The sequence below is a fragment of the Bos indicus genome, chromosome 8 (genome assembly GCF_029378745.1).
Source record: "Bos indicus isolate NIAB-ARS_2022 breed Sahiwal x Tharparkar chromosome 8, NIAB-ARS_B.indTharparkar_mat_pri_1.0, whole genome shotgun sequence".
Lineage (NCBI taxonomy): Eukaryota > Metazoa > Chordata > Mammalia > Artiodactyla > Bovidae > Bos > Bos indicus.
Window position 1 is genome coordinate 23,469,827 of NC_091767.1, and position 16,632 is coordinate 23,486,458.

The window sequence follows — 16,632 nt, forward strand, 5'->3', positions numbered from 1 at the left end:
AAATATACAATTCATTTTTATATGATCTTTGTACAAAGTAATCTTAATTCATTTATTAATCCTAATTAGTCTGCAGATTATTTTGGGTTTTCTATGTACACAATCATGTCATCAACAAATAATGACTACTTTATCTCTTCCTTTCTAATCTGTATGACTTTTATTTCTTTTTCTTGGCTCATTACACTAGCTATGGCTTCCATTACAATACTGAATAATAGTGGTAACAACAAGCATCCATATCTTTTCCCCCAATCTCAAGGAGTGAAAGTTTCATTATTTCAGCATTAAGTACAAAGATGGCATTGTAGATGTTCTTTATCAGAATAAAAGAAGTTCTATTCAGAGCTTAATGAGAGTCTTTTATGTAACATGAATAGGAGCTAAGTTTTTCAAAGGCTTTTTCTACATCTATTGAGGTCATCTAAAGATTATACTGCCTTTTTGCTATTAATGTAATAAATTATATTGATTTTCAAACATTAAATTAACCCCACTAATTATTATTTATTTTCCTTTGTATGTACTGCTGAATTCCATTTTCTAACATATTTTGGGGAGATTTTCGCAACTATGTTCATGGAAAAGAGTGGCTTTTAATATTCCCTTCTGATATTCGGTATTAAGGTTATGCTGACCTCATCTAGGAGGGTTCTTTTTTCCCTCCTATATTAGAGTTTATAAAGATCCTTGTTATTTCTTTCTTAATTTTTTTGAAAAATTCACCAAAGAAGCATCTGCACCTAAGGTTTCTTTGTGGGAAGGTTCTTACAGACTCAATTTCTTCAATACTAATACTAATACCCAATTTCAAACTATTCATATAGTCTAGTCTGCTTTCTGTCAGTTCTGCAGTTTTATATTTTGACGAACTTCTATGTCTCATCTAAACTGTGAAATTCACTGGCTAAAAGTTCTTCATAATTTTTTTGAATGCTATGGGGTCTGAAGTGCTGTCTCATTTGTTGTTCCTAGTATAGGTAATCTATATTTCTGTTCAAACTTACAATGGTTTTATCAATTCTTTTCAACTTTCCAAAGAGTCAATGTTTGGCTTTGCTGATTTTATTTATTTTATGTGTTTTCTATTTTCATTGATTTTTATTCTTATATTTATTATTCTTTCCTTTATAATTTAAGTTTAATTCACTGTTATTTTCCATTTTTCTTGAAATAGAAGCTTTAATTATCATTGATTTTCCTTTCCTTTTCTTTTTTCAGTATTTGCTTTAAAGGTATGAATTTCCCACTAACACTGTTTCAGTTGCATCCCACAAGTTGTAATTTGGCTTATTTCCATTATCATTCAGTTCAAAATATTTTCTGATTTCCATTTTGATTTTTCCTTTGATCCATGGGTGATCTATATTATTCAATTTCCAGGCTAGTGGAATTTCCAGGCTAGTTATTACAGACTCAATGACTTCAATATTTTGAAATTTGTTGAAGTTTATGATCTGCCATATGATCATTCTGATAAGTTGCCAAACTACAGTTTGTGTGTGTGTGTGTTAAGTCGCTTCAGTCATGTCTGACTCTTGGCAATGCCATGAACTATACAGCCCGTCAGGCTCTTCTGTCCATGGGGATTTTCCAGGCAAGAATACTGGAGTGGGTTGCCATTTCCTCCTCCAGGAGGTTTCCATTTCCTCCTTATCAGTGTATATAAAGAAATCTTAAAAATCAACAAGAAGACAAATAACCCAATGTACAGTTCCAGTTCAGTTCAGTCACTCAGTCGTGTCTGACTCTTTGCAACCCCATGAATCGCAGCACGCCAGGCCTCCCTGTCCATCACCAACTCCCGGAGTTCACTCAGACTCACGTCCATTGAATCAGTGATGCTATCCAGCCATCTCATCCTCTGTCATCCCCTTCTCCTCCTGCCCCCAATCCCTCCCAGCATCAGAGTCTTTTCCAATGAGTCAACTCTTTGCATGAGGTGGCCAAAGTACTGGAGTTTCAGCTTTAGCATCATTCCTTCCAAAGAAATCCCAGGGCTGATCTCCTTCAGAATGGACTGGTTGGATCTCCTTGCAGTCCAAGGGACTCTCAAGAGTCTTCTCCAACACCACAGTTCAAAAGCATCAATTCATCGGTGCTCAGCTTTCTTCATAGTCCAACTCTCGCATCCATACATGACCACAGGAAAAACCATAGCCTTGACTAGACGGACCTTTGTTGGCAAAGTAATGTCTCTGCTTTTGAATATGCTATCTAGGTTGGTCATAACTTTCCTTCCAAGGAGTAAGCATCTTTTAATTTCATGGCTGCAGTCACCATCTGCAGTGATTTTGGAGCCCCCCAAAATAGTCTGACACTGTTTCCAGTTTCCCCATCTATTTCCCATGAAGTGATGGGACCAGATGCCATGATCTTCATTTTCTGAATGTTGAGCTTTAAGCCAACTTTTTCACTCTCCACTTTCACTTTCATCAAGAGGCTTTTGAGTTCCTCTTCACTTTCTGCCATAAGGGTGGTGTTATCTGCATATCTGACTTAAAAGCATATAAATTATATCACTATAAGATACAATGTTCCATGCATCACTTAAGTAAAGTTTGTTCAGGGTATTGTTCATATATTTTGTGAACTTGATTTTTCGTCTGCTTATTCATCAAGTCATTGAAGAACATGTTTTAGAGTTTCCTACTAGTATTATGGATTTGTCTATTTAGTTAGTTCTAATTTTTTGTCATGTAGTTTGAACTCTGCTATTTTGTGTACACTGATTTGAATTGTGATGCCTTCCTGATATACTGACTGCTTTATCTCCATGTAATATTCCCTTCCTTTCTAGTTTCTTCCTTTTTCAAATGCTTAGAACCGTTTCCCTGTATACTGGATGGTAATGAAAGAACCACAGAAATTCTAAATGACGTTATTTTTTTATCTCAGAGGAGTTTCTCCTCTGTTAGGCAGAGTGAAGGACTGACCATCTCAACTGAATTGGGGATTTAACTGAGCCAGGCTTGATTATAGCTTTGGTAAATCTCAGTCTACCTCTGGTTCAACCCTGTTTCTAGAGCACACCTTCTTCAAGATTTTCAACTGACAGCCTAATCGGTTTTTGACTCTTCAGTATGGGAAGATTACGGGAGATTCAGAGATTTACATCTGTCCTCAGAAGTTTTCAGGTTACCTTCTAAATTCCCATCCCACAAAGCTTCAAAATTTGACAAATACCTTAAGGGAGAAACATGCCGTGTGCTTAAAGTCCCTCCAGCTCAGTTTTGTCACTAGCGTTACCACAAAAATGTCAGGATCTCTGTTGGTTTCTCTGCCTCCTGTATCACCCTCTTGTTAAGGTCAAGCCTGAATTTCAGCCTCTAACTGAGGCCAAAATGAGTAAAGGCAACCAGGTGAAAAGACCTGTAGATCTCCAGTATCAACTCACTATTTGGGTACTTGGTTTTCAGGCCCATTCTCCTAGTCAGTCTTTGTTTTCCAAGTACTGTAAGACTGGAGACCGCTGCCTTTCAGAAGCATCAGCCTAGCTCTTTAACTTTCAGTGCAAACTCCAAACTCACCAAATATCTCAAGAGGAAAATCTCCAGTTTGTTACCTATATTAGTTAGAATCTTCAGAAAAACAGAACTAACAAGATATATATAGATACAGATATGCAGATAAGCAAGTAGAGATTTTTTTTTATCACAATTGATTCACAAGAATTTTGAGGCTGAGAGGTCCCACAATCTTCTGTCTGCAAACGAGAGAACCAGGAAAGCCAGTGGTGTAATTCAGTCTGAGTCAGGAAGCCCAAGAACCAGGAGCACCACCGTCCAAAGGCAGGAGAAGATGGATCTCCCAGCTTCACCCTTCCTCTGTCTTTTCATTCTATTCAGGTCTTCAATGGTTTGGATGTTGCCGACCCACACTGATGATCTTTACTCAGTCTGCCGACTCAAATGCTAACCTCTTCTGGAAACTCACGTACAGACACACTCAGAAATCATATTTATCAGTTATCTGAGTGTCATTTAGCCCAATTAAGATGATACATAAAATTAATCACCACATCACCCTAGTCCCTTCATGCCACTAAAAGCTTTACCGGTTTTCTGGCCTCCAACAGGCCTCTGCCTGAGCCAAATCCCAGTTCCAGTCCACAACCAAAATGGGTGAACATCCCCTATGAGGTGGGGGCCAGTGCGTGGGGCAGGGAACAACCTAAAAAAATCGGAAACATCTAAAATGTTCCCCCTATTCTGTAATTTCAGTCTGTCTCTTTGCTTTTATTTATGTCTTTGCTTCTGCAGTTCTCTAAATGGCTTTAAGATGTGATTCATATTTGTAATTTATCCAGTGTGTCTAGATGTGGGCAGCAGCAGCAATGCCTTTCCACGCCCAATCACATCCTACTTGGAAGAGAAGCTTAAATCGGTACATTAAAAACCTATACACTGATGTATCGCTTACCCGCAAGGCCAGGTTTCAAACCTGGCTGCTTGTTTGTTTCGTACATTTTCAACATAAAATTGGGGATTCCTGCTACAGTCTTCCCTTGATCTAAGCGGGCACCTCCTTTCAATGCAGAGTGATACACCCCACGGGGCATATTCACCATTTCTTGCTTCACAAGTGATGTAAAAAATTCCTCCAAAGCTGAAAGAAATAAAAGGAGATCAAAAGTAAATATCGTATGCTAGAAGAGAAACATTCATTCTTAAGTCATATACACACACCCACAAAAACAACAACTTAGCTATATTTTTGATCAAATTTCACAAAGTAAAAGAACAAGTCTTGATTCTCATCCTATTCTTAGTCTTCCTAAAACCAGAACATGGCACTCAGTTATGCAAGTTTAAAAACCTGGTCATTCGTAATTCCTCTTTCTCATAGTTTGTATATGTAATTCATTAGCAAGTCCTTTTAGATCTATCTTTTAAAATATATCTCAAATCCACCCCTTTCCATTTTTACTGCTACTTGCCCAGTCATTATCTTCTCTTTTTCTCATTTGGATGCATTTAAAAACTTGTTTCTTGATTTCTTCTCCTCATGACTACTCCTCCAAACCAGCCTCTACTCCGAAGCTAGAATTTTATGTCATTTCCATCTCTAACACCTTCTGGTGTTTCACTGTACACAGAATAACATCAAAGCTTCCTATGACCCGGCCCCCGACTCTCCTGACTACATCTCTACCACCTGCCTTCCTTCCTAGCTATGTTAAAGGCACATTTTCACATGGGCTTTACTCCATTCCTCAATAACACAAAGCTCATACCTAAGACAAGGCCACTGCACTTGCTATTCCTTCTACCTGGAACACACTAATCCTTTATTGCCATGTGACTGGCTCTTTCTTATCATTTAGAAAGAGCCTTTTCTGACTGTCCTTCATTGTGTAGTAATATCAGTACACTTATTTTTAAAAACTAATTCATTATTTATTTGTGTTTCTTCTAATTAAGCCCAAGATCCTTATTGCTTGACATCTTTACTTATCATAAGGGAATATAGTGATCCAGGACCAGAAGACGACAGGATATTCAAGCAAAATACTTGATTAACACTATAGGTTTATATTCAAGTGTTATTTTCCCAAGGACCACTAGAGGTTGCCCAATGCAGAACAAAAACAGCAACAAAAAAATAAAGCTGAACAAATCATAAGGGAAACAAAAAAGGAAACCACTGCATGTGCCTCTTCTTATAGGAAGAAAAAGCAAGAGTCCACCCACCTGAACTAGAATTTCATTCTGAACAGGTCTAAATGTCCCCTTTAAAAGACCACAGTTAAATTAAAGGCAGCAAATACTCACAGAACATGGATTACATACCCAGTTCTGTCATTCTTACATAGAGCCTTTCTAGGCACAACCAAGCTTCTCCATTCAAAGTCCAGAGAACACCTATGTAGTAAGTTTTCCATTTTGCCCTCCAGATCCACCCTCCCAACCCTGCTCTGTGCCCTGGAAGAATAACCTTTCACAACAGCATCACTAGGCTCCCTTGTCCTCTGGCTTTCAGCTGGCTTCACTCAATGGGAGATACTGGTAGGAGATCAGAGGCTGAGAACAGAGGTGAGGGCATGTTGCTCCCTAGACATCCTCCTGCAGGACTGCTCCAGGATGCCTGTATCACTCTTTTGAAGGTCCTGACTCCCCTTGCTGCTGCTGCTGCTGCTAAGTCACTTCAGTCGTGTCTGACTCTGTGCGGCCCCATAGATGGCCTCCCACCAGGCTCCCCCGTCCCTGGGATTCTCCAGGCAAGAACACTGGAGTGGGTTGCCATTTCCTTCTCCAATGCATGAAAGTGAAAAGTGAAAGGGAAGTTGCTCAGTTGTGTCCGACTCCTAGCAACCCCATGGACTGCAGCCTACCAGGCTCCTCCATCCATGGGATTTTCCAGGCAAGAGTACAAAGTGGGGTGCCATTGCCTTCTCCGCCTGACTCCCCTTAGGCAGACCTATTTATGACACAGAAGCTCTCTCTTATTCTCGTAACTATTACCTTCCTTTACCTCTTAGGCTGAGAGACATTTGCCATTCTGAGATGATCCACTATTGCTTGTGAATTTTCTTTAACCTTGACTGCACACCTTTAAGCAGTCCTTTATTAAACTCTCAACTATTCCCTCTGAATTTCCTGTGAAGACCCTGACCAATATATCATCTGAATGAAAAATGTGGGTAATTTGCATTGGCAGGTCACATATCCCAAGTCCTATATACATGACCACATGAATAACTGCTTCAAGCTGGGAGGAGTCTAGACTTTTCAGAATGTACCTAAGAATTATGTGCTTGTGAGGACAGAAGGGATCCTATTCTGGTAAAAGATAATATATGCCAAGAGATAAGTATACATCTCCACATAGACTAACCCAGAAATGAAAATTTGTCTATTTGTCAGGCACTTCAGAGAACTAAGGCCTAATAATTTCAGGCCTGAGAGCAGTTTAAATGAAAGTAAAATACCATGCATGCAACTGATATGTACAGTACCATCCGTCCCAAGTTGCTAGCTTGAAAAAGCTAACAACTAGGAATTTTCCCCATTGTCTTTGAAGCTTGCCCTGGTCTCTTCCTTCCAGATGATCAAGTGAGGATTTGAAAAGAGCTGTAGGACACAGAGTGTTAGATATAAAACAAATGTCTTCCAACAGATGAGGACATAGACAAACTATGGTACATTTTATGTGCGTGTGAAGTCGGTTCAGTTTGGTGACCCTGTGGACTATAGCCTGTCAGGCTCCTCTGTCCAAGGGATTCTCCAGGCAAGAACACTGGAGTGGGTTGCTGTGCCCTTCTCCAGGGGATCTTCCTTACCCAGGGATCGAACCTGTGTCTCTGACAATTCCTGCATTTGTAGGTGGGTTCTTTACTGCTAATGCCATCTGGGTACATCTCAAAATGGAATATTACTTAGCAATAAAAAAAGAACAATTGATACAGATAACTACTTGGATGGGTCTTAGATGTTATACTGAGCTTTTTAAAAAAGCTAATTCCCAAAACTTATACACTGTAAAAAAAAATTGATGAAATCCAAGTAGGTCTATAGTTTAATTAACAGTATGAAAGTGAATTCCCTGGTATTAATAATGAACTAAAGTTATGTGAGATGTTATCAATGGGAATAGCTGGGTAAAAGTACTCTCTAATTTTGCAACTTCTGATAAGTATGAAATTATTTCAAAATTAAAAAATCTTTTACAGCATATGGAGAAGGCAATGGCACCCTACTCCAGTACAGGGATGGGAGAGCCTGGTGGGCTGCCGTCTATGCGGTTGCACAGAGTCAGACACGACTGAAGCGACTTAGCAGCAACAGCAGTTACATCCCTATTTAAAATAATTCAAATCACTGGATTTACTTTGCAACTGCTTTTGTTCACTTGAAAGGAATAAGAAGAAAAGGGCCAGGGTTAGTTTACATTCACTGCAATTCAGTCTTCTGCCTGCTGTACCTAGAAACTTAAAATATATCCACCCTGTACTTAGGTTGTACATCTCTAAGGCAGTGTCTTTTCGTGGTTCTTACAATCACAGGGAATAAGAGGCAACAAAAAATGAAGAACTTGAACCCTCGGATGGGGAACACATGTATGCCTGTGGCGGATTCATTTTGATATTTGGCAAAACTAATACAATTATGTAAAGTTTAAAAATAAAATAAAATTAAAAAAAAAAAATGAAGAACTTTGCTCGTGGTGACATGGTCTGTCAGACACAGTCAGCCTCTAGGTCATTCACCTGACTGACTCTAATTATTGAATTTTCTCAAATAGATACAGATAATCTCAACTCCTCCTCTTCTTCCTTAGGGACAGATACTAGTAAATATCAAGTACAAACATGCAGAAGAGCCAGTTAACGGCCAGCACAGCTCTGCACATACGGAATGGACAGAAACAACAGTATACCTCGGCCACAAACATACCCCTTCTCCTGTTTCTAGTGCCAGGAGACTAGAGTAAGGGTCCATTTAAGAGGGAACAATGTCATTTTAAAAGCCCAAGAGGACTTTGAACTCTTCGGTTATCTGGGGATGTAGGTGGAAATTTGGATAACTGGAGGCGTTTTTCCTCTTTGGACCCACTATTAACCACAGGGGATTTGGGAGGTCCTAGACTCTGAGGAGCCTTGAGGTAAGAAGTGGGGATGAACAGGAGAAAGAAAATGGCAACAAGTCTTTAAGGCTTGTACTGGACATACGGGGGAAAGAAAAGATGAACTCTGTCTAAGGTGTACCGTTCGGTTTTCTCTAATGAAAGGAGGCAGGACTTAGGGACAGAAGCATGCTCTAGCAATAAATACTAAATGTATTTGGCTGAATTCCTCAGGGATCTCCATGTAGGATGAAACCGAGGATAAAAACGTCTAACATGGGACTTCCCTGGTGGTCCTGTGGCTAAGACTCTGTGCTCCCAATGAGGGCGCCTGGGTTCGATTCCTGTTTAGGGAACTAGATCCCACATGTTGCCACAACTAACAGATCCTGCACGCCACAAGTAAAGACCTGATGCAGTCAAATTAATTAATTAATTATTTTTTAAAACCACCAAAAAATCTCTAACATTATAGGCCAGTGAGATTATGAAGTGAGAAGACTATGATCATTAGTGAGAAGACAAAGATGACATTTTGTGAGTTTACTGAACTTAATTTTTACATCCATGAATATTCAGGGTAGATTTCAGACTGAAAAAGGTAATAAATGCATGCTTGTAAAAACGTTGGCTAATATTGAATTGGAATAATTGGATATAATTAGAATAATTATTTAAGAGTCAAGGTCCTATACACTTTATATCAAAACTAAATGACCACGTAACTTAATCTATTTTTAAAAAGCATTAATGGATAGTTCTCAAATATTGGTACCACCATTTCTTTAGAGTAATTCTAAAGGAAGAATATATTTCTAATGATGAAGTGAAGTGAAAGTCACTAAGTCATGTGTGATTCTTTGCAACCTCTTGGACTGCAGCCTGGAGAAGGCAATGGCACCCCACTCCAGTACTCTTGCCTGGAAAATCCCATGGATGGCGGAGCCTGGTAGGCTGCAGTCCATGGGGTTGCTAGGAGTCGGACACGACTGAGCGACTTCACTTTCACTTTTCACTTTCATGCATTGGAGAAGGAAATGGCAACCCACTCCAGTGTTCTTGCCTGGAGAATCCCAGGGACGGGGGAGCCTGGTGGGCTGCCATCTCTGGGGTCGCACAGAGTCAGACATGACTGGAGCGACTTAGCAGCAGCAGCAGGACTGTAGCCTACCAGGCTCCTCTGTCCACAGAATTCTCCAGGCAAGAATATTACTAGAGTGGATAGCCATTCCCTTTTCCAGGGGATTTTCCCAACCCTGAACCCAGGTCTCCCACATTGCAGGTGTATTCTTCACCATCTGAGCCACCAGGGAAGCCTAAAAGCATATGAGATCTTAGTTCCCTGACCAGGGATCGAACCCACAGCCCCTGCATTAGAAGGCTGAGTCTTAACCACTGGACTTCCAGGAAATGTGATGAAACTACCCAGGAAATTCCTGAAGATTCTAATGATCTTTTCATTCAGTTTATAAATAAGGTAAAGAACCATTTGACTCAGTAACTTAAGAGTCACACCGCAAATCTGTCTTGTAGAGTAAATTTAACTTTTAAAATGAATTTAAATTTTCCAGTGAAAATGATTGTTTAAACTAGTTATCCAGTTTAGTTTTAAGTCTAACATTTTTCAGTGTGTTTGGAACACCATACTATCTCAAGAAGTCCCTGTAGGACACAGATAGAATATAAGTATTTAAGACTAAAGTAAGCTAGACTATGCATATGTCACAAAAGAGCACAATTAATTAGAGAAGTAGGAAGAAAAAAGCACACACACAAAAAAATGCTAGCTTTTGTCCCACCAAATAGGACAAAAGTTTTTTTTACCAGTTTTCCCACCTGGTAAAACTGAAGGAGCTGTGAGTGACAAAAGTTTGAGATAGCAAGAGCCGGGAATGGAAAGATCCACCTCTTTTTCATCACCCTCCTCATCTTCATCTTCATCTAGGTCATCAGGAGTTTGGATTTCTGGTCTTACCTGAAATGATAGAGAAGGTGATACTAAAACCTTTTACTTGCCCTTTTCAAAGTTCATTGAGACTCATTGCTCTACAATGTCTAAAGATCATTAAAATTGATTTTCAAAATCTATTCATTTTCAAATTAACTAAATAGTAAATTCTAATCATCTTATTAGATACACTCCCAGATGAATGTAAAGAACTAATGGTAATATAGTAAGAAAATCATCATAAACCAGCATAAGCAATGATTACTAGAGAAAACTAATAAAAATTTTACGCCATCAGACAATGAAATGCAAACACATTCAGTATATTGAACTTCTATCATTTATAATTAGATATTTGCCTTGTCTGAATACATTTTTTTTAAATCAGTGATTTTAGCTATATTTCTATGATAAAGCTTAAAATCTTCTAGTAGGATATATAGTAGAGATCAGGAAGACACAGAATGCTTTAGTTGACTTATTGTTTGACTCTACAGTTTGTTGCAAGAGAATATAAAAACACTAAAATCTGTAATTGGTAGCTCTACTTTACTGTGTCTAATTTACCATTTGAAGATTTGTGATTAGTTAGGTTTATTTGAACCAAAAATTAAAAAGGTAGAAAGATTACCACTATTGTAATTTCCACAAGATATAACTGTCAAGCAATTAATTAAATTTTTAATACTTTCAATGACATACCATTGTCATGCCCATGGAGATAATTAAGCATTAGGGGAGGAAATCAAAATATATAAAAGTGGTTGCTATAACCATAAAGTGCCAGAACCCAGTCATTACCATTAGTCTGTCTCCCAGAGTTATTTTTAGAAATAATTAACAATTCCTGCAGACTGCCTTCTTCATAGGTCCCCAAAGCATTGTTCCATTTAGGAACTGCACTGAGTCAGGAAACTTGCAAGGGGATAAAAGAAAACAGGGATAAAATGTTTCTCAAGTATAATAACCTCAACTCTGATGAAGCCTTTCAACCATAACTAGTGTTCTTTTTTGCTAGTGAAGGAGTGAAAGCAGCCTGACTACCGAGTACTTTCCAAGACAAGATTTAATTCTGATTCAATCTTGAGGACCTAATTCTCAGAGGACTGAGCCAGCCATAATTACAGAGATAACATGCTCTGTGGAGGGCATGCCCGCATTTGCTGCTATCAGTGTATACCAGAGAAACCGTGGCACATTTGCAAACCTTTTGTTTCTGACAAGGAGGATTTTCTGAGCATCTCTGGTCTGCTTGTATAATTGGAATTTGCCACATTTAGTATCATCAAGAGATATCGTAGAGATTTTTTTTTTTTTGGCCATACATGTGGCATGTGGGATCTTAGTTCCCTGACCAGGAACAGAACCCACACTCCCTGCAGTAGAAGGGAGGATTCTTAACCACTGGACTGCCAGAGACATCCTCTATCTTAGAGATTTTAACTAGTCCTAGCTGCCTAAAAAGTTCCCCAAAAGGAGTTGGTTCTGGGTCCGTTTACCTTGCTTCTTGACTTTTTACACATCATAGTAAAAACTGAAAAAAGTATTCAAAGGGCATACAGGGGGAAATAGACAATAATGCTTACAGCTGGAGACTATATGCATAACACTGGTTACCACACCAGAGCATCAGTGTGTGCACGCTAAGTCACTTCATTCATGTCTGACTCTTTGAGACCCTATGGACTGTTGCCCCCCAGGCTCCTCTGCCCATGGGATTCTCCAGGCAAGAATACCGGAGTGGGTTGCCATGCCCTCCTCCCAGGGATTTTCCTGACCAGGGATTGAATTCGTGTCTCTTAAGTCTCCTGCATTTGCATTGGCAGGTGGGTTCTTTCCCACTAGTGCCACCTGGGAAGCCCCCAGAGTACCACAGCACTGGGAAACTCTGCAGCATGTCATGTTCACAGAGATAGGGGACTCTGGGAGGTGGAAGGCAGCACTAAACCCTTAAGCTAAGATGCAAACTCAGAGGGATGGTGCAATTGTGGAGAAATCAGAACCCTTATACACTGTTCATAGAAATGTAAAATGGTACAGCCCCTGCGGAAAATAGTTTGACAGTTTCTCAGAAAGTTAAATGCAGAGTTACCCGGTAGGACTGCCCAACAATCCTACTCTTAGGTATATGACCAAAAGAAGTAAAAATAAATGACCACACAAAACTTGCCCATCAATGTTCATGAATGTGAATACATTAGTGGTAATAGCCAAAAAAATGGAAGCAACTCAAATGTCCATGAGCACATATGGCATATCTATACAACGGAATATTACTCAGTCATAAGTGGGTATTAAATGCAGGTATGTGTTACTCATGAACTTGGAAAATGTTATGCTAAGTGAACAAAACTAGTCACTAAAGACCACATAGTATATGATTTCATTATAGGAAAAGTTCAGGCCAGGTAAATTTTTAGAGACAGAAAGCATATTAATAGTGCTGGGGAGGGGGGGAAGGGTAATGGGAATTGGTGGCTAATAGAATGTTCTAAAATTAGATTGTGGTAGTTCAGTGATTACACGAACAATTCTTTGAACACACTAAAACCACTAGAATTGTATGCTTTAAAGGAGTGAACCTATGGGATGCAAATTATATCTCAATAAAGTTGGTGGCTCAGATGGTAAAGAATCCACCTGCCAATGCAGAAGACTTGGGTTCGATCCCTGGGTGGGGAAGATCCCCTGGGGAAGGGAATGGTAACCCACTCCAGTATTCTTGCCTGGAGAATTCCATGAACAGAGGAGCCTGACGAGCTACAGTCCATGGGGTCACAAAGAGCTGGACACGACTGAGTGACTAACACTTTCACTTTTCAAAGTTGTTTAAAAAGAAAGGAAGGAAGGCTATAAGAAAGAGAGGAAAGGGGAGAGAGTGTGATCTGGAGGAGGGAGCAGCTGAGGAGGTAGCCACATAAGCGGAAGCATAGGAAACAGAAGTAGAAGCTGCCGCACCCTTCAGACGGACCTGAACTGGCGTGTGAACTATGCACGATAACCAAACACTCTTAATTCCAGAATTACTTCATATAAAAGAATATGATCTTTTTTGCACACATTTTAGCTTATCCAGTGTTTCTGCTCAACCTTATAATATATATATATATAATATGTAAAAAATGATTTAATTTAACAACATTTGTCTATATCTTACATATGCATATATTTTAACAAAGAAATTAGAAATGTACTGTCATTTAAGTACAGAAATACTCTGCCTACTTATAATGGTATGATTACTCCTTCAATTATGGTTCTTCAAAAGTGAGCTGATTCTCCTGAACAGATTAGCACTTACTGTTAGACCCTGGCTTCATTACACATCCCTGCTCCTCCGCTCACTTTTCTTCAAGCATTTGTTCCAGCTTCCCTATACTAGTCCCAGCCTTTTCCCTTGACTTGTATGCAACAATGGAATAAGATCAACATGAGTATAACTAGGGAAAATCGAGGGAAGACTTATGAAAGAATGCTTGTTAAAATGATAAAATGTTGGTAACTGTATCACATTAGCTACTCAAACATCCAGGGGAAAAAAAGGGGGGGTTCTTTTCAGAACATACACACACACACACACACACACACACACACACATATGCATGCGTGCACATACAGACACCAACTACGCCCTTCCAATTACAGCTAAGCTTTGTTAAAGAAACTTAAAGGGAGAGCCAAATATAAAATAATAAATTACTATTAAAATCTGCTTTAAGTAGAATATTGAAAAGCTTATCCTACAAAATGCTTCACTACACGTTCTGAGCCAGATAACCTTTCTGCCATTCTTCTGTGTGTGCAACATATAAAAATCCAGGAGTTTGTGGATAAGCAGAGAATTTTATTTGGAACATGTCAAGTATCTGCATAAATTCATTTACAAAAAGAAATAGCTTCTGATGAATGCAATGACATTCACTTAAATCAAAGCCAAACAGGTTACACCACATTAATACCAACCTAGGGTGCATAATGAATTCTTTTATATTACTCACTTCTAAAATTAACTCCAGAAATCAACAACACAATCTATGTTAAGAGCTTTATAGTAAAAAGTTCAATTTTTAAACAGCCAAATATTTTTTAATGAACCCAAGTCACAGAAGAATCAACTGAAATGTTTATCCATTATTGACTGTTTTACCAGAAACACAATTCTCTATAGTTTTTTTTTTTTTTTTTTGATTTTTTTTTCCTTTTGTTTCATTTGTGGGGTGTTGGGGGGCGCTAAAGAAGGCGAAGGAGAAGGATAAATAGCTAAAAGACTAAGAAATACAAACTAAATGGGGAAAAAATCATTCTATTTAATATTGAAATAAGTCCTCAAAGAAGCCCCACTGAATTTTTTAACCAATTTTAGACGTGCATATTTCAAATGATTAACAATACTGTTACAAATGAATAAACACATGGATTCATTCAACATTCCCAGCTCATAAGACAGCCTCAGTTCAGTTCAGTTCAGTCGCTCAGTCTAAGACAGCCTAGCACTTAGTATATATATGTCCAATAAATAATTATTAAAGCAATGCAACTGTTAAGTGTCTATGAACAACAATCCACAGAAGTTCCTAATAATACACCAGTGACAAGAAAGATGAGTTAATGAATCTGGTATTCAAATCCCTGGCTCACATGGTATCTTATTCAGTTCTGCTCTCCACAGACATTTTCCATCTTACCTTACATGCACTGTTTCATTTAACCCTACACCTTCCTGCTGATGTCTGCCACTACTTTAATGGCTTTTGATTTACCAGCCTGTTAGCTTTCTTTCAACAAGTTTCACAGTTTAAGTGGATGCAGCAATGAACAAGAAATCTTTCTTTAGTAAATTTAAAGAAAGGTGTACTTACAAAAGTAGTTGAACTATATTCCACAAAAGCAACCATGTGGATATTATCCACTGTGAAGGTGAAAGTCGCTCAGTCGTGTCTGACTCTTTGCAACCTCATGGACTATACAATCCATGGAATTCTCCAGGCCAGAATACTGCAGTGGGCAGCTATTGCCTTCTCCAAATCTTCCCAAACCAGGGATCGAACCCAGGTCTCCTTCATTGCAGGTAGATTCTTCACTGAGCCACCAGGGAAGCCCAATTATCCACTGTATCTACTTTTTTTATTTTTTAAAAATGTTTATTTAGTTGGCTGCATCCGGTCTTAGTTGCGGCACTGGGAATCGACATTGTGTCGTGCGGGATCTTTCATTGTGGCTCACAGACTTTCTAGTTGCGGCACACGGGCTTAAGTTGCTCTGTGGCATGTGGGATCTTAGTTTCTCCTACGTTGCAAGGTGGATTCATAACCACTGAACTACCATGGAAGTCCCCATTGTATCTTTTTAACATGTTTTTTCTACTTGAAATTCACAGAATGTTTTGCTAACAGATTATTTCACAAGTTTCCACAAATAGAAAAAGAGACTGCGGGAACACTTTCACTGGAAAGGTATACAAGTAGCCTTCAGTTTTGTGAGTAAGCCAATTGCCCGTGGTGCAGAGTGAGTAAACTTGATAACAAGAAGGAATCTTGGATCTTACAACTAGAAAAGTCCCTACCTGGAGAGACTTCTGAAACAGTTGAAAGTGTGCTTTCAGAGAAAGGGAGTCAGTTTCACATTACTGCCATCATCCACAACACAGAGGCGGGAGCTGACTGGTTGCATCCTTTGCCTATGGGGACTTGTTTGGAATATGAACATATTGACCATTCTGGGGGCTTTTAGTCCTTCAAACAACCAAACTGAAAATCAGTAATGAATAAAAAGAAGAATGGATGGTGCGTGGCTTTGGAAGTAATGATTTCTTCATGTGGAGGAAGGTCCTCTATATCAGAGGCTGGGGCTTGGAGGGAGGTAGACTCTTAAACCATTAAGTCCTCTCATCTTAATCCCAGTTGAGAGAATGATTCCCTGGTGGCTCAGTCAGTAAAGAATCCACCTACAATACAAGAGACCAGGTTCAACTCTTGGGTTGGAAAGATCCCCGGGAGAAAGAAATGGCAACCCACTCCAGTATTCTTGCCTGGGAAATCCCGTGGACAGAGGAGCCTGGTGGGTTACAGTCCATGGGGTCACAAAGAGTTGGACGTGACTAAGTGACTTAACCACCAAAC

The 16,632-nt window shown here is 39.2% G+C and overlaps 1 protein-coding gene across 4 annotated transcripts in view; it reads right to left on the reverse strand.

Annotated features, from left to right (window-relative positions):
- Nucleotides 1-16,632, reverse strand: part of FOCAD (focadhesin) — a 302,497-nt gene that overhangs the window by 103,080 nt on the left and 182,785 nt on the right. For all 4 annotated transcript variants that reach the window (XM_019965885.2, XM_070794470.1, XM_070794471.1 and 1 more), the window contains 2 exons: nucleotides 10,402-10,540; nucleotides 4,423-4,608 (listed from right to left, as the gene is read on the reverse strand). In XM_019965885.2, the coding sequence (XP_019821444.2) occupies nucleotides 4,423-4,608; nucleotides 10,402-10,540 (325 nt within the window). The remainder of the gene's footprint in view (nucleotides 1-4,422; nucleotides 4,609-10,401; nucleotides 10,541-16,632) is intronic.